Genomic DNA, 19,592 nt, shown 5'->3' with positions numbered 1-19,592 from the left:
TGAACTGCATTAAGTTGTAGCCCAATTCAATTCAGTTCTGCAGCATCGGAATGCACATCTAGCCCAATTCAATTCATGTTCACATACATGACCAGGGGATGTCCTGTTTTCTTGAACTGAATGGCTCTTATATGTCTATTCAGCATTGCATTTTATGTTGGCACACTGACCAACTGAACTTTCCTTTTCTCATAAGAGAGATGCCTGTCTTTCATGCAGTTGTGGCAATGGGAGCAAAAGGAAGACCACCTCTCTTGCTAAAAGAAAGGGGGGGGGAGATCTCTTCAGCTACTGCGTGAGGGGGAAAAAGGCAGACAGAACCCACAGAAAAGCTCATCTGACTTATTTGCATTTCTTCACATGGGGGCCAGCAGGGCAAGAGTTTTGTGGCACCTTCAGCTATTGACTCAATCAATTCTTTTCATTATTCAGACAGAAAGAATTGAGACCAAGGCTCTCCTCCGACACTTCGGAAATGCACTTTATTTGGATTTCAGTAGGATAAAGTGCTGAAAACCTTAGATGCTTATCCAAAGCTTATTTTGTCTTTGGGGGAAAAAGAAAAACCTTTCTCCCCCAAGAGGTCTAACATATAAGGAAAGTTATGTAGCAAATAGAAATTGAACAGTTACAAACACACACACACACACACACACACACACAAGAAAACTCTATTATCAGGAAACGGCACCTGATGACAACATACACATGGTACACAGTTAATCATCAAAGTCCAAGCAGTGTTTTCAAGGGAAAACAACATCAAAACGTGTATGAAATCTAAGGGGGAGGGGCATGGGTGTTAAAGAGAATGCCACAAACACAATTATACAATCAGTCTTTGATATCGAAGACTTCCAAGTTCCAAATGAGTAAGCAAAAACAGAGAAAGGCCATTATTTTTCACTGTCCAGGGGCCCAGTTTTAAGTTGTGTGTGTGTGTGTGTGTGTGTGTGTGTGTGTGTGTGTGGTATTGTAAGGAGTTTAGAACTTGAATTCCACAATCACCAACATCTACCAGAAATCTGACAACCCTGTAAGTGACCAAATGAAGATGTCAAGGTATATTCACCTTCAAATCACATTTATTTATTTATTTATTTATTTGTTTGTTTGTTTGTTTGTTTGTTTGTTTGTTTGTTTGTCTCCTAAGACAGATGCTGCTAAACCCTCAGCCTGGGACCCATTATGTGCAGTGCTGGATTTATGTACAGTGGTACCTCAGGTTACATACGCTTCAGGTTACAGACTCTGCTAACCCAGAAATAATACCTCGGGTTAAGAACTTTGCTTCAGGATGAGAACAGAAATCGTGCGGCGGCGCAGCAGCAGCAGCAGCAGCAGCAGCGGGAGGCCCCATTAGCTAAAGTGTTGCTTCAGGTTAAGAATAGTTTCAGGTTAAGAACAGACCTCCGGAACGAATTAAGTACGTAACCAGTATAGGCTAAGTAGGCTGAAGCCTAGGGCCTATAAATCTAGGGGACCTCACCAGCCTGCCCTCTCCCCAGTGCCACAGTCTCCCCTCTCCCAGAATTGCAAACCCAATACTTCATGTGAGGGCAGGACAACTCGGGCCACTAAATCTAGGGGACCTCACCAGCCTGCCCGCTCCCCACCACTGCAGTCTCCCCGCTCCCAAAATTGCAAACCCAAGACTTCATGCAAGGGCAGGGCAACTCAGGCCCAGCAATTATGAGACTCAGGGCTAGCCAGTGGGGCCCAATTTGAAGCAGTGGGGCGCAACTTGATTTTTTTTTGTTTTTTGTAGGGCCCCAGTTCACAGCAAAATTCTGCAAAATTTTGTAGATATAAATAAAATCCATCTAGATTGCCCTGGTGTGGGGGTCCCCTTAGGAGCAGCCCGTGGGGCCCAATTTTGCCCAGTAATCCATGCGACGGTCACCTCCAGGCTTGACTACTGTAATTAGCTCTACGCGGGGCTGCCCTTGAAGCTGTCCCAGAAACTCCAGCGGGTGCAGAATGCTGCAGCGAGGCTCCTCACAGGGTCTCTGCCATGGGAGCATATTCACCCAGTGCTTTTCCAGCTGAATTGGCTCCCGTTGGAGTACAGGGTTAGATTTAAGGTGCTGGTTTTGACTTTTAAAGCCCTTCACGGCCTAGGACCCTTGTACCTACGGGACCACCTCTCCTGGTATGCCCCACGGAGGACCTTAAGGTCCATATGTAGCAACACCCTAGAGGTCCCGGGCCCTAAGGAAGTTAGATTAGCCTCAACCAGAACCAGGGCCTTCTCAACACTGGCTCCGGCCTGGTGGAATGCTTTGTCTCTTGAGACCAGGGCCCTGCAGGATCTGATCTCTTTCTGCAGGGCCTGTAAGAGAGAGTTGTTCCACCTGGCCTTTGGCTCAGAATCAGTTTGATTCCCTCCCCCTCTTTCTTTTTCCTTTCTCCTTCTATGAAGAGATTGCTCCCTAATTGTTTTAATGTTGCATCTTAATCTTTTAAATTGTATTTTAATCAAGTTTTTATTATTGGTTGTTAGCTGCCCTGAGCCCGGTCTTGGCTGGGGAGGGCGGGGTATAAATAAATTATTATTATTATTATTATTATTTGCTCCAATTGCCTTAAGGTCAGCCCTGATGAGACTGTGCAGGGCTTGGACTGACAAGCCCTGCCCCTTCGAGGTCCCTGGTGTCACTATTCAGAGTACAGACTCAAGGACTTGTTATGGAAAGAAAGGGGGGCACTTACTGGAAATCAGTTTTGTCACCTCTTCCCCCAAAACCCCGACACAATGAGCCTAGGCACCTTTTATTCACAGTCGCATAAGCACTACACTACAGCATGGCCATAAACTTGTACGTTCAACCCCTGAAGTATACACTCAATATGTAGCAATGGAGATTTATGTTACTGCTTTATGAATGAACACTGTTTTATGAATGGACTCTATATTTTGTGAATTACCTAAGAGCCACCAATAGGGAGCTCTAGAATCTGGCAGCAAACCAACTGGGTACTACCAAACAGCGACCCCTATTGCTGAAAGCAGGTAACCAGCAGGGAATGCTTCAGCTCATCCTTTGCACTGTTGACTGAATACCCCATGCTGTGCAGATAATGGAGAAAGCTCATAAATTGCATACCTTCTGGCATCCTGGCCAACTCTATTATGCTGGTGTAAAGCCTGGTGCACCAGAATCCCAGAATGGCAGCAAATAAAATCTGCTCATACGTCAGCATGTCCTGGTCATGTCCTGCTCCTCCCTGATACTGACATTCATTTTGTTTTTTTCCAGAATGTCTGTCAATTGAGAAATTCAATGGCTAACTTCCTCATATTTTTAAACTGCTCTTTCACAAAATATGACCATCAAGTTAAGGAGACCCTCCAGTTACACCAAAACAGCAAGGTTACATGGCCCTGCTGAGAGTTTTATCTTCCCAAAGGCTGTGTGAAACAGTAGAGGTTGTCTCTATTTCATCTAGAAGAAAGTCACACAACATAAGAGAGAGAGAGAGAGAGAGAGAGAGAGAGAGAGAGAATGTACACCTAAGAACTGTGATGAGGAAAAGCAGCTGCACTGCCATTTGTGTTGCATTACCTGAGGTTAGAACCAGAATGGGGAACCTGAAGACCTTCAGATGCTGTTGGACTCCAACTCCCACCATTCCTTACCACTGACCCTGATGGATGGAGATGCTGTGAGCTGGAGTGACAACATCTAGAGGTCACAAGTTCCCCATCTGTGGATTAGAAAGTGGATTAGATTTTGGTCCGCCCCAAATCTGAAACTCTTCCTTGCAAGCAGATCTCTGCACTGCCAATGATCTCAAAGAGCTGGGAACCCTTGCCCTGGAAATGTCCAGGTTCCCAGGGAGCTCTCAGACTCCCTGTCATCTACCCTAGGAACACAGGAGGAGAGGGCATAGCAAGCCAAGCAAAATATTCAGGGCCACTGCTGAAATGTCCAGCTATTGGCACATGAGACTAAGGGGTAGAGACTCCAGCAACTACATAAAAGCTCCAGCCTTCTAAAACTGGGGAAACAGAGAGAAAGTCAGCACCCTCTTCCAGTTCAGTCAGAATACACAAACAAAACCCTCGACTTTGAAGGTGTTTTCCATTGCCTAGGAGCTGTTTGTGCCCTTTGGGGTGCCTCCTCTGGGTACTTTGAGTCACTCGCTCATCTAGATAACAATGAGACTAAGGTAAAGGTAAAGGTACCCCTGCCCGTACGGGCCAGTCTTGACAGACTCTGGGGTTGTGCGCCCATCTCACTTAAGAGGCCAGGGGCCAGCGCTGTCCGGAGACACTTCCAGGTCACGTGGCCAGCGTGACATCGCTGCTCTGGCGAGCCAGAGCCGCACACGGAAACGCCGTTTACCTTCCCGCTGGTAAGCGGTCCCTATTTATCTACTTGCACCCGGAGGTGCTTTCGAACTGCTAGGTTGGCAGGCGCTGGGACCGAGCAGCGGGAGCGCACCCCGCCGCAGGGATTCGAACCACCGACCTTTCGATCGGCAAGCCCTAGGCGCTGAAGCTTTAACCCACAGCGCCACCTGCGTCCCAGCGCCACCTGCGTCCCACAATGAGACTACATCTTGCTTAAAGAGAAACAGCAAAAGTTGGATACAGCAGTTGCCTTATGCCATCAGCAATGCTAGACACAGCAGTACGGTTCCCTCCAATTACTGGCATGCTCTCCTATGGTTATGACGCAGCATTTTGTTCTAAGCTCATGGGGAGTTTACAAATCATTTCATCATCTACAGATTATTTCCCAAGGTGTTACCATTTGCTTAGTCATTTGGGCTACCTCTTGCCATTTCATATGCATACTTGTACATTTGGTTTGGTTGTTTATGCAGCCCAGTTTTCCAGGTTAATAATCGTTTTGAATCCTTTTCGAAAGCTGCATTTTGACTGCTGACAATAAGCATTTTTATGACTTCCCAAATTTGAGTGCTTCCACTGGTTCGTATGTGTTTCTGCATATGAAGACATGAAATATATATTTGGGACTGGCAGAATATGGAAGTTTGTTTGTTTGCAAAGTGGTCTTCGCTCTATAGGCTGCTTTTACATGCTTCTCCTTAAACTGTTTATCTGGCACGTCAGCAGGCAGCTGGTGGAACAAATAGTAGATGCTAGGAAGCACATTCATTTTTTAAAGCGTTAATACACCCAATCCAAATGACAGTAATGTGCTTCCATCCGTTAAGCTCCTCTTTAAATGTTTTGGATTGGAGGGTCATAATTTAAATGAAATGCAACCGCCAACCTGGAAGGTCTAAACACTGACATTATTTCCCTGTCGGGGGGGGGGGAGAGCTAAGCCTAGCCAGTAAGTACCCTTTCACCGAATCAAAAATCCTGAACTAGAAGGCTCCCAAATTTAGAGAAATATAGACATTCATAACATAAAAAATAAAAATAAATATTGCCACCCTTTCTTGCTTCCCCTGCTCTCGCCAAATCATATTACTTCCAAACAACCAGGAAGCTAGCATCTGGATTATTAATAAATAGCCAGGGGGTGTGGGAGGATAGAATATAATGCGACTGAGATTCAGTTCTGTGGGCTACAAGCCTCCTGTTGGGTAGCCCCCACTGCAATAATTGCAACAGGCTATCAGAAGCGATGTAAATGACAATGGTAACAAAGAGCGCCATCACTGGTGATTAATAAAAGAAGACAAGCACGTGACACTTCATCAGCTTTCTGTTCAACTTGATATCATGGCTGAACTAGAATTTTGTAGAATAAATGAAATTATAGTGAGTTGAAGTTCAGCTTCGTAGACTTGTTTCCTCAGCAGTTTTAGCGCAGGTTCTAAGTATTATGTTCATCCCTTGTTCAGAATGGATATGGGAATTCATGCCAGCAGGGTGTGTAACAGTGAGAGGTGGTGTGTCTCTCAACACTGTTTTTTAACTTGTCTAGCTAATCTGCACTGGTGGTAGTATAAGTTGTTCTCTGAACAACTTGGAACCAGTTTGCCTAGAAATTGCCTTACTCCACATGCACCGACCTTTCCGGTCAGTGGAACTGTAAGAACTCCATGGTTTGGGGTGGCAGCGCCGACATTTTGGAACTCCCTGTCTATTGAAATCAAGCAGACTCCTTCACTGTACAGTGGAACGGCTTGGCTCCCGAACGCCACAAACCCGGAAGTGAGTGTTCCGGTTGGCAAACATTTTTCAAAGCCGAACATCTGAAGCAGCTTCTGATTGAGTGCAGGAAGCTCCTGCAGCCAATCAGAAGCCATGCCTTGGTTTTTGAACCATTTCGGGAGTCGAGCGGACTCCTGGAACGGATTAAATTTGAGAACCAAGGTACCACTGCACTCTTTTTGGCACCTGCTAAGAACATTGGGCGGGTGGCGCTGTGGGTAAAACCTCAGCGCCTAGGACTTGCCGATTGCATGGTCGGCGGTTCAAATCCCCGCGGCGGGGTGTGCTCCCGTCGTTCGGTCCCAGCGCCTGCCAACCTAGCAGTTCGAAAGCACCCTCGGGTGCAAGTAGATAAATAGGGACCGCTTACCAGCGGGAAGGTAAACGGCATTCCGTGTGCTGCACTGGCTCGCCAGATGCAGCTTGTCACGCTGGCCACGTGACCTGGAAGTGTCTGCGGACAGCGCTGGCTCCCGGCCTCTAGAGTGAGATGAGCGCACAACCCTAGAGTCTGTCAAGACTGGCCCGTACGGGCAGGGGTACCTTTACATTTACTTTCAAAGATGAGGTCATTTTATTCTGCTTTAGCATTTTAACATTTTTATGCTTCAAAGTAGGGGTGTGAATTTTTCGGGATTTAACTGTTTTATCTTTTGTAAACTGCTTTCAGGTTTGTTTGGGTTGTTTTTTGTACACTTTTTATGAAACAAATAAACAAATAATCTATTGCTAGAATCAGAGAAATAGTGACCTTTATTAACCAGGCAAACCAGGCTATTAATCAGTGTCTATGGGACTTTGTTATGTTTATATATTACATTAAGATTCCACCTTTACTCCAAGGAGCACTAAACAGCATACATGGCTCTCTCCCCCATAGTATACTGAAAGCTTAAAATCACTATGGAATGTCTACTAAGTGTATAGCTGTAACTAAATAATTTTAACATATATTTAAGCCTGCAACACTGTACAAAAGCAGTGCCAGTTAGTGATGAATATTTTAGTTTAGTGGGCCCAAAGACTGCCTGCTACATCCCTTTATATGTTTCGCTATACACATTTCACCAATATTGAGTTCATTTTTATTAACAAAAATATACAGCTCTCTCCTTCACAACAAAGATAAAAACGTTTATAAAGAATGCATTTGTGGGTCCTTTATTTTTTATTTTTTTTGAACTTAAGTCATTCAATACAGTTTTGAACAAGTCTAAAGAGATTTTAAGGCAGGCATTTTGTATTATATCATTCCCCAGGGTTATATGTATGATCGTCTTTACTAAAGCTTCTTTCGCTCCCAGTTGAATAAATATGCATTTTATTTCACTAATCTTGAAACAACAGGAATAAAGTTTACCCAGGTCTTTTATACCTCAGAGAACAAAACAAATACTACAAATCTTTAGAGAGAAAGGATATACAAAAAAGGCTTGAGGTGAATGTTTCAAAGTAAATATTCTTAAATGATGTGCAAATTATTCCAGCACTTGAACACGATTTATGAAAGCGGATTAAGCAGCTGAAACAAGAACCTAGTTTAAACTGTTGGGCTTCAAAGCCAAAGATGAGAGGTGGTTAGAGGAGAGGGAAGAAGAAACCAGATAGCAATCTATGGTGAAGATTTCCGATTGATATTCTTTAATTTACTCTCTCGTACATTAGCTATCTTTTCACTCAGACTTAAACATAGCAGGAAGTATAAAATTGCCTTCTTTTTTTTACAGCAATGTTCCATAAAATTGAAATATGTACTGGTGGTAATCGAGTAATAATAATGAGATAATTAACAGCTTAATGACTAGTTAACTATTTATTGTTGCATACAAGAAGTGAGCAAAAGAACTTGAACCAATAACATATCATCCATCCAAAAGCAGTCATTGTTTATGGACAATCTACAACTCTTTCCTTCAAGGAGGGATTTTCGTATGGTTCAATAGATCCTTCTTGTTCTCCTCTACCCACAGCAGGCATGTGGAGAGGCACGTGATGGCAACCTACAGAGCAGGCTGCAAAATGGGAATTCTGTACATATGTTTTATACCCCCCAGTCAGTCATTCCCTTGCATGAAGCGGAATGCACAGATTTCTCATTGCCTGGTTTGGCTGGACTCACTGCATATTGTAGTGGTGGAAAGGAATGGATGGATTGAATTGAGAAGGCCCATTTCTCCAATTTTTCACCCACTTTGAAACAATCTGTTTTGTTTTGGCACTGTTGGGTGGTTAGGTGAAGAGAACAGACCCTCCAAGTCCCAGATTTACAGAAGCTGTCCCGGTTTCTGATTCAGTCCCAGAATATCCCGCTTTTCCTTATGATGTCCCTATTTTCATCAGAGAAATGTTAGAGGGTATGGTAGGATGCCCCTGTTTTCATTGGAGAAATATTGGAGGGTATGGAGTTATCCGACCCCAAAGCCATCTGAAGGCACTCAGTTTTTTAAATGTTTAATGTTTTTGTATATGCTGGTAGCCACCCGGAGTGGGTGGGGCAACCCAATGAGATGGATGGAGTATAAATAGCAATAGTAGTAGTAGCAGCAGCAGCAATAATAATAATGGAATAGTATGTCCCTACTTTCATCAGAGAAATCATAGAATCACGTTGCAGGGTATGAGAGAATGGGCAGCTAGTGAAGAGGGGAAGATAATGAAAACAGCCACCATTCTCCTGCCTTGCCCCAAAGTCCTATTCTTAGGTCCTTTTTGAATTTTGGGAAATTCAAAATAGTTACTGTCACAAAAATGGCAACTTGTCACCTTCTCTGTACAATATCGGTGAAGATTGTACCCATGTATCAATACCACTGACCAACAAATAAAGAGGGCACAAGACTAACAACTTTTTATGTCATGGTGTAATAGCCAACCCCACATACTTATGAAATGTTAAGTACAGCCCAATTGTAAAGAATGATTAGTGTTAAGTTCACATGGTTCTGTAATGAGCCTGCTATTCTATTAGGTAAAGGAAAATGTAATGATCTTACCCAGAGAAGATTAATATCTAACATTATTATGTCTTAAAATTTAGATGGTTCAATAAAAGCGAATTAAGTGAACAAATTCGAGTTTTCTCTGCCAAACGTTTAAATGGATGCTATTTTAAAATATTATTATATTCAAACTAATATTATCAAAAACTGCAATGAAAAGAATACTGGGGAGTGCTATTATCCTGCTGTAATTATTAGTGATTGCATCAAATAATAAATGACAGAGAAATAATCAAGCTGGAAGCGGGAATGAGGAAGTGGATCCCTTAATTTAAAAGCTACCAATACAATATAAATTGCCACCATTTTCCAGATTGAGGAGATAGCATCATAACATAATGGTCTTGATCCAGAGACCCTTAGGCATAGCAAGGGGCTGCATGAATCTGTGTGTCTACACCTGCCCAACAGATGACTGCTGCAGTGAGTTTTACAGGGCCAATTATCTTGCATGGGGAGAGAATGTATAACGAGATGTTTTCTGTGGCATCATAGGAGCATCTGTAGAACAGACCACTCCCATGTTCCTGTGGTAACTTTTATGAAGGAGCACCAGATGAACAATATCGGTAAAGATTGTACCCATGTATCAATACCATTGACCAACAAATAAGAGGGCACAAGACTAACAACTTTTTATGTCATGGTATAATAGCCAACCCCAAATACTCATGAAATGTTAAGTACAGCCCAATTGTAAAGAATGATTAGTGTTGCCAGAGTGGTGCATGCTCTAGTTATCTCCCGCTTGGACTACTGCAATGCGCTCTATGTGGGGCTACCTTTGAAGGTGACCCGGAAACTACAACTAATCCAGAATGTGGCAGCTAGACTGGTGACTGGGAGTGGCCGCCGAGACCATATAACACTGGTCCTGAAAGACCTACATTGGCTCCCAGTACGTTTCCGAGCATAATTCAAAGTGTTGGTGTTGATCTTTAAAGCGCATAACTGCCTCGGCCCAGTATACCTGAAGGAGCGTCTCCACCCCTATCGTTCTGCCCAGACACTGAGGTCCAGCACCAAGGACCTTCTGGTGGTTCCCTCAAAGCAAGAAGCAAAGCTACAGGGAACCAGGCAGAAGGCCTTTTCGGTGGTGGCGCCCGCCCTGTGGAACTCCCTCCCATCAGATGTCAAAGAGATAAACAACTACCTGACATTTAGAAGACATCTGAAGGCAGCCCTATTTAGGGAAGTTTTTAATGTGTGACATTTTAATGTATTTTAAATCTTTGTTGGAAGCCGCCCAGAGTGGCTGGGGAAACCCAGCCAGATGGGTGGGGTACAAATTATTATTATTATTATTATTATTATTATTATTATTATTATTATTAGTGATGGGTATGATTGCTTCAAACGTTAAGTGTGCTACTGCTGGATCAGGAGAACCAGGTGAATAAGACTATCATTCAGGGGCACTGACTTGCCCCCCACATTGGGGGGGTGGGTACACTAAAACAGAGATGTCCAAATTCATCTGGGGGTATATGCAACAGCAGGAATCCCACCCCACAGCAGGCACTTCTTGCACTAGACCTGTACCAACGTCAAGGGACAACACTGTTTCCAGTCCACAGTTAAGCAATGATGAGAATATTGAGTGCAGGAAACATAAGAGTCCATGGCACCTACTCTTGAAAGAGTCTGAGAATCAAGCAGCATTCATGCAACATTATGAACCCTGACATGGCCTGAAAGAAACAAACAGCAATGGAATGGGTATGTCATCTGTGAGGACATAGCTCCGTCCTAGGCTGCCTCACTTAAAAAAACAATGCATCTAGCTGTTTTACTTATGGATATACAAGGAACAGCAATGAGAAGGGGGGATAAGAGGTATCAGGTTGCACATCTAGGACTGGAGGATGAAGAAGGAGCGGTTGCTCCTCACATGTGAGAAAGTCTGGCTTGTAACCCAGATCTGCCCCCAATGAAAAATTCAGACTCCTGGAGTAGATAGAGAGTCTCTATCACCAACATGGAACATTGTCTACTATCAGCTGACTTTATGGCTATAACATCAGCCTATTTTTGGTACTTTTAAAATTTTCCTTTTCATTCCTTAGCATTATGCAGCATCGTGCCTGATGAAGAAGAGGTGCAGCATACAAGCTTACAAAATGTCACAGTGATCCAGAAAACTGCAAGGATCTGCAATTTATATTTACCAGGGCAATGTAAGGCTTCATGCTCACAGGGGATGTGATCTACAGCAGATAATGCAAACCCCAATGCTCTTGTAGTTTGAAGATTGCTGAATTGTAGACGGTGCTGAAATATACTGCATCCTTTGACAGCCATCAACGAAAAGCCTATATCACAGTAGTTTGTTATACTAGGACCATAACATTGAAAAGAATTAACTCCAAAATTGGTTTGACTTGTGCAAAGCATATTTCCTACCTTAAATGAGAATCTTCCTTACTAATTATTTCAGTTCCATGGTTTGTTTCAGTTTAAATGTAAACAACAATAATTAGGTGATATACATCAGAGTAGGCCCATTAAAATTGTAGCCCATTGATTTCAGTGGATCTCCTCTGGGTATAACTTGGACATCACTCATAATAATAATAATTATTATTTAAATGTATATATTTCTTTAGTTTGCAGAGAAGAGCAAATAACATGAACACCACAGAAATGCATTTCAATTTTTTAAACACCTTTTGCAATGCCCTCATTGCAAATACTGTAACATACCGTCTTTGTGCTCCGCAGTCAAACTGGACAATGGAACGACCACCTGTTAACTGCTAACAACATGTCATTACCAGTTCTCATGCCTTTTTAAAGCAATTTTGGCTCTGGCTGCCGATAATTCTGGCGACGATACTGGTGTGAACATTAAGGGCATAGAAAGCCAAAGGCAGAAAACTGACAATACAGTTTGTGCTTTGACTACGAATAAGTAAGCACATGCTAACATTTTTCTAATTCCACATAATTACTGAGTCTCAAGGGGATGGAAGAAAATTCCAAATACATATTTGTAAGGCGACTCAGTCTATACTATTTAAACACACACAAAGCTTAAATCAGTCGGATTTCAAGTTGGATTGTTTCTACTTCTAAACACAAAGTTTAAGCACGACAGGGGACCCTCAGAACTTTTTGTAGTTCAAGTGCTGGGTTGTATGCTAACTTTATATCATTGGTGGGAACTTGATCTGTCTTCTAAATCATTACTGAAGAGATGTTAGATTTATGATGCCAAGAAGCATAAAAGACAACAACAAATGGTGAGACAGCTTACTGGCGTTTTGCCCAAAAAAATGGCAAAGAGGTAGAGGCCCTTGGATTGTGTCTGTTCACCATGAGCCATTTTTAACTAGGGTTGAATAAAGCAATGGTATAAGGAGTTCTACCAAAGCTAAGATTTATATTCCAATATGTACAAACTAGAAAAAGACATGCTTGCTAAAGTAATAAATATATTCGATATTATTTCTACATAGATGTATAATTTTGGGACATTGAGTACACTGATGCCTTTTTACTGGAAATTAAATCTGTTTATTTGGCTATTTATATCCAAATTACTTATCATCTCAGGTATAGCTAACTGGGACCTACATGTACCAGTTAGATAACATTTGAAAGCCAAGGACAAACAACTCGGGAAGGCTGTTGTATTCATACCCTGCTTGCAATTATGAGCTCAACAGTGGCATTTGACTCAATAGTGCTGGAAATAGAATGCTGGGCTACATGGACCTTTGGTCAACCCATCAAAGATCTTAAGCTAAGATCCCTAGGAGTTGGTGAAGTAGTGAATGAAGGCGAGCTGGGTCCTTTATCCCAAGGCCTGCAGCTTGATGATATTCAGCTTTCGGATTCAATGTTGGTGGGTCGCATCCGTTGCTCAAAAACAGACCAGAAAGGAAAGGGTGCCTTGGTTCGGCTGGTGGCAACCATGAAAAGTGGTCCCTGACCCGTAAAGGACACAAAAAAGTTTCTGGACCTCAGGCCCCCTGGTTCGGGCCGTTTCCTAGTACATGAGGATGGGGCCCGTCTTGCCAGACAGCAGTTTATTCATGTGGTGCGCAAAGCTATTGAAGCTTGTGGGCTTCTGGCTAGGGAATATGCTGCCTACTCTTTTAGGATTGGGGCCTACCGGTGGTTTACCCTTACCGTACTTCCTGCGCATTGGGCAGGAGCCAGATATAGTAGGGTCCATTCAATGCCTAAGCCAATACCGCTCACATTCTGTAATCAGTAAAGTTGTGGCCAAATTTGCCCAATAACATAAACCTAATATCCGTGTCCTTGTGTGTGTTATTTCCCAACAAGGGGGTGGCTGCAGGGTCTTGACATGCAAATCCGCTCCACTTCCCAGTGGGGAGGAGTTGCGGTGGACCGCATGGTCACCCACTCCCTGCCCTGCCGGGGGTGGGGGACTTTGTCCCCCCTTGCCTGGGGGTCCCAGACACATCAGAGCCCGGTCAGCCAATCCCCATGGTCAGGGGGGCGTGGCTGGGACCGTTTAAATCGGAGGAGTGAGGCATAGGGCTTCCTCTTTGGCTTGCTTCCTCAATCACACACCCTCCCTCCCTATTTTGCAGGTTTAGGCACTGGCCTTGCTATGGACCTCAGTTGGTCGCCGTTGAGGGGCCTGGTAGGAATTTTTCCACTTGGCAAATTGGCACTGGCCATGTGGTTTTTGCCTACCTTGTAGCAATCATCACAACTTTGTTAGGGTTGTGGTTAGGTATTGTTTGACCTTGTGATGGGAGAGGGGAGGTGTGGCCATCACCTGCCCCTCCAAGCTTAAGGGTATTCCGTTAAAGGAATCCGGGGGTGTTGATCTTGTCCGAAGCCCAAGTCGGGAGCTAGGGCCATGACACAACCCCTACGGGAACACCAGGAGAGATTGAATTCCATGTGCTTTAAAAACTTAAGAAGAATTTTGCTCAATCAGGCCAAGGGTTACCTAGTTCAGCATCCCACAATAGACTGCTAGATGTCTCTTAGAATCCCCCAAGCAGTGTGTGATAACCGACACAATGAGAGCTGTGTGGACTTTGGTTGTGCAAGTGACAGGATCACTTAGTGAAAAGTCACCATGTCCTCTCTGGTTAACAAGATATATAACAAGCTGGTTAACATCTATATACCATCAAGATTTTGTGAACTACTGAATGTGCTGTTTTAGTTTTGAGGAGTTGTTTTTTTAAAAGCATTGTGTAAAAACCAGGCACCCCCTCAATCTTGCACTCAGGCCCTGGCTTAAGTCTTTGCATAGTGTTTTATTATCATTCTTATTTTAAAAAGCATAAAAAGTTTCATTGAACACATGAAGGCTACCCTCCTCCATGGACTTCTGCCATTCCAATATGTTATACTTTTTTCTGAACTTAAGTTAGCTCCATTGCATGCCATCCCACATTTCATCTTTAAAAGATTATTATTCTTTCACACAAACCCCTTCGGCAGTAAGGCTACCTGTCCATGGAGATACAATAAATAAAGGAAGGAAGGAAGGAAGGAAGGAAGGAAGGAAGGAAGGAAGGGAGTTGAAGATGGCCATTGCAGTGCCTGGAATCAAGGGAAGAACCTTGGATAGTAACACTGAAATGCATGAAAGAAGATGTAAGTGAAATCATGTGTCTTGACCAGAAACTTTGACAGGGATTCAGACTTGTGGAAACAAAAGCAGTTTTTACCCAGCTTCCTCCTCCCATTGAAGGCTCTACAACCATCCTATGCCCATTTGAAGGGATTCCTGATCCTAATGAGCTGATCTGGAGGAGATAGGCAAGCCTTAATTTTTAAATACAACTGGTTATAGGAATTTCATCCTTCAGCTCAACACACAGTTTTTCCCAAGTGTTTGGACTTCCAAGTATTAGAACAGAATTAGGGTTAGGAGCCATTGGCTAAATATGAATAATATGAATTGTGTTGGCCCAACCACTTCCACTTTGGTTATCTAAAACTCTTTGATTTTCCCATTCTCTATGAGGTGGTTCAGTCAGCTTAATATTGTGAAAGAAACATGCTTCTGATTTTTCTATTCATGCAGGAGAAGTCACAAGGTCATGAAAATCGTGCCCCTCGCCATTACACTGTTCAGGCCTGTAGACCTCTTGCATAAAGAGTTATTTGCAGAGGCCAGCCAATATATCATCTAAACCAGTTTTAAGTTCTCTCATAGTTCCATGCTAATGCACTATATGAAAAAGTACTCTCGTTGATCCAATTGTCTTCTTGCACAAATGTTTTGGATGTCCTCCAAATCACTCAGATAGCTGCCTGAATTGCATTACAATAAGCATGCTATGATGTAATATTTCTTTAAATATACATAAGAGGGACTTACTCAAAGACCTTCTGTTTTCTGCCTTTGGCTCCTTAGATTCAGCCTCAAAGCTGCTCAGCAATTCAGAGCTAGAGGATCTTGCAAGCTTGAACTCATTTTTTCTTGACGTGTTAGTCTTCTCTTTGGGCTAGAAGAGAAAAATGATAAAGAAATATATGGAACAATATGCTTGATTTAAAATGTCTGATTGAAAGGAAACAGAGACCAAGAAAACTAAACTACGTTTATCCTATGTTGACAAAATAAATATTAAAAGTTCTGAAAAGTATGGTACAAGATCTGTTCAGCACAATGCTGCTAAAATTGTGATACTTATAAGTGGGTTTTGATTCTGCAAATAAAAATGAGAAATGAAAATACATTGGAGACTGCTATATAAAAGTTGGGCACTTTTATGTGAAAATACCAAACTATGAGAAGATTTTTCTTCCATGTCTGTGGGTTGGACCCTGAGTTCATTCCTGCAAGTGGGAGTATGCTCTGAGTAAAGGTCTGTTTAGGGTATGTTTCCACTGGTAGAGGGAGAAGTTACGTAATTTTTGCTGATTCCCCCTTCTCGCTGAAATAACCAATGTCAATTCTCACACTTGAGGGGATTGTTGCAGAAGGTTGATCCAGAATGTGGGAAGTGTTGCTATAGCAAAGTCATCTGCCAGTTCCCCTACTGCAGAGTTTCCCAAACTCGGGTCTCCAGCTGTTTTTGGACTACAACTCACTTCATCCCTAGCTAGCAGGACCAGTGGTCAGGAATGGTGGGAATTGTTGTCCAAAAAGAGCTGGAGACCCAAGTTTGGGAAACCTTGCTCTACTGCATCAAAGGCCTTCTGTCCTGCAGGGAATGTGTTGGAGAAGCAGACCCCTCCCTGCACTCCTTGGATTAACTTTTGGCATGATCATGATATCAAATGACTGACAGGTAGGTACCGTAAGTAAGTTGGGCAATAAAGATCTAGCCCACCAGGCTAAAAAGGTTCCCCACTCCTGTTCTAGGAGTAAGACTATAATCCAGGATTCATTTACTGGCTAATAAATCCACAGAACACAGCACAACTTACTTCCAAGTAAGCATTATAGGATAAACTATAAATTAATTTATAATATGGCTACTGTTTTGCTTTAAAAACTCCGTATGTTGAGTGCAGAATTGAGATTTCATTACTCAAGTGTCCACATAAACAATAATTGTGAGAATTTTTTTTTTTTTTTGGGCGGGAAGTAATTTAATTTTTTCCCTTCCTTTATTCTAATCAGCTTAAGGAAGCATATATAGTTCTTGCACACCCATTGTTTCCTTACAACAACCCTGTGAGATAGCCTGATATGACAATAAAAATGGTCATTTTAAACAATTAAACACCAGGCATGGGCAGAAGTGCACTTGCCATCACATTCTCCAATCACATTCTTGGTAAAAAAAAATCTGCACAAGAATTAGTGTTAGGGGGGAAAAACACCTTTCACTGTATGCAATCAGAGCTTCCACCCCACCCCCACCCCACTGAAATGCTAGCTGCTATGCAGGGTAGAGAATTGATTTTCCAAATTGCAGCCAGGGAGGGAAGGCTTAAATCATGGGTAGGCAAACTAAGGCCCGGGGGGCTGGATGCGACCCAATCGCCTTCTAAATCCGGCCTGCAGCTAAATCCGGGAATCAGCTTTTTACATGAGTAGAATGTGTCCTTTTATTTAAAATGTATCTCTGGGTTATTTGTGGGGCCTGCCTGGTATTTTTACATGAGTAGAATGTGTGCTTTTATTTAAAATGCATCTCTGGGTTATTTGTGGGCATAGAATTTGTTCATCCCCCCCCCCAATATAGTCCGGCCCCCCACAAGGTCTGCTGAAAAAAATTGCTGACCCCTGGCTTAAATCTTCCCTCACTGCATCCTACAGTACCATAGGCTATCACTTCCCATGCCTTGCCATGTATTATTTTTTTAAAAAGAAAGACACGCATGATGGCTAATCCTGTGATTAATGTAATGTATAGATAGGCACTGCAATACAGTTTATTTAAAGCCTTTTGAGATAATTTCATCAGATAGGATTGCCTTGGCATTTTCAGTTTCAAGGTGTTTTACAATTCTTATTCGTTTGTCTCACTATTAGGGCTTTAAAAGGGGTGTGTAGATTGGACATCAAAATGCCTCCAAACTGCTCGCAACAAGTTCTATTGAAAAATGCAGTGAACAAGGGCAAAAAGGATACATGCTGCACAAATAGTTCTAGCATAATTAGGAGAGTTGAAAAGTGAAGTTTATACTAAGTACATTCAAATGCACATGAGGAGTAGTGGTGGCATAAATAGAAATTGGGAGGGAGAGGCAATTAAAATGGTTGTCAGAAAATACAGTCCTAAAATACCAGTGAGAAAGAAAGGAGTAACAAGAATCAGATACATCAGAATATTTTCTAGTGCCATTCTGGCAAATAAATAATATGAAAATGCATAAAAGACTCATACGTATTAATAGTCATATGAAAGATTATATACTGTAGATAGCATAAATAGAAAATGTAAAAATTCATTAGTTATTAAGCGCTTGTGTGCTTTTACAACCCACAGTAAACCAGTGTTGTCATTATTTCACAGCAATAAATGCACCATTCTGTCTTAGGATAGAATCAAACAGCATTTTAGTCCAGCAACACTTTTTATCTGGAATATTTATTTATTTATAGCATTAAAAAATGTATATAGATCTTCACACACACATTTATATAGTGATTTAAAGGGGGTTCACATTATTAAGTTCACTTGCTTTAAAACTTGCTTAGATGTGTAAGCACATGCATTGCTCCATGATACTTTTATCAATAGCCAAAACAAATACATACCAATCTGTCAATTACATTTTTTATAGCATTGAACCACTCCAGTATGATGAAGTCAATATCTGAGTGAAGAAGGACCTCATTTCCAGATGCTGTTGTGATCTAAATGACAATGGGAATATCATAGGTAAGCAAACTATCTGAGATACACTTTTTCTTTTCATGTAATTCATTTGAGAAACACAGACGTTTCAATAGCTTGCCATTTTTTAATGCCACTGGTTCTAGAATTATGGCAGTTAGGACATATACAGAACGTAGGAATGTAGGAAGCCTACAGTACTTACTCTTGAAATAATCCCCACTGGAAAGTGAACTTTCCAAGTAAATGATTTCCAGTGCTTGGAATTAACTAGTTCACTTTAATGAAGTTCACTAAAATAGTTCAAAAATCACTGATTTGGATAATTGCTGAGTGAACTAAAAATAAATTAAGTTCATTTTGTGGTAAAACTCTGAATGATTTCTAGCTCATCTTCACATTCATTCCTACCCCTCCCCTTGCAGCAGGAAGCCTGCATTTTTAGCTTTCTTTCTTTTTAAAATAAGTTAATTGAAAATGTATAAAGAAGGTTAGAAAGCAAAACTTAAAGCCAACTTTCTAAGGCTTATTAGGCAGAGATGGAGGCACTGCTGTTGCTAAGGTTGCTTAGTCATTTAATCGCTGTTACTAAGCAAAACTACAAATGCAGGAACAAAGTGAATAATGCATTTTGCCTTTAACAGCTTTGTGGCTGGCACAAATAAAACAGGATGAGCAGAATAAAATTACAAGGAAGGCTTCACCTGTTGACATTTTGTCTGCCAGACATCTTATTACTTGTGTATGGGCCCTGTTTTACTTCATAATTCAGCATTGCAGCTGGTAAAATTCTGAATGCTCATTTGGTGTGTTTTTTTAAACCAAGGATGATTAATAAAACCACAGAATTGTAGAGATGTCAAGCCCCTGTACTGCAGTAATCTCAATATGTGGTCATCCCTCCAATTTGAAACTATACCAAACCTTGCTTAGCTTTGGAAATGTGCTAGCAGTTTCCACTGCTGAACCACCAGATCAACTTTTTATAAAAAGTTCATTTGGAAGAATTTGAGCTGAACTAGTTTGTTTTGTAAAATAAACTGGAACCAGTTCCTCTTTTGAGAGGGTGAACTAGCACTAGTTCCTTTTTAAAATGAACAGACATAATGTCAGAAATGTACGGGCTATACCCATATGACTAAAATTTTTAAAAGCCATGTGGAATACACAATAAATACTTTAGGGCATGTTACAGTACACATGGGGATTCTGCAT

At 41.9% G+C, this 19,592-nt stretch overlaps 1 protein-coding gene across 12 annotated transcripts in view; it reads right to left on the bottom strand.

Moving 5' to 3' along the window:
- The window catches only part of ARHGAP15 (Rho GTPase activating protein 15), a 386,745-nt gene that overhangs the window by 174,239 nt on the left and 192,914 nt on the right, over nt 1-19,592 (bottom strand). For all 12 annotated transcript variants that reach the window (XM_079994046.1, XM_079994052.1, XM_079994048.1 and 9 more), the window contains 2 exons: nt 18,299-18,397; nt 15,461-15,587 (listed from right to left, as the gene is read on the bottom strand). In XM_079994046.1, the coding sequence (XP_079850172.1) occupies nt 15,461-15,587; nt 18,299-18,397 (226 nt within the window). The remainder of the gene's footprint in view (nt 1-15,460; nt 15,588-18,298; nt 18,398-19,592) is intronic.

This window comes from Podarcis cretensis, assembly GCF_951804945.1.
Source record: "Podarcis cretensis genome assembly, chromosome: 1".
Lineage (NCBI taxonomy): Eukaryota > Metazoa > Chordata > Lepidosauria > Squamata > Lacertidae > Podarcis > Podarcis cretensis.
This window is presented reverse-complemented; position numbering and strand designations above follow the sequence as displayed.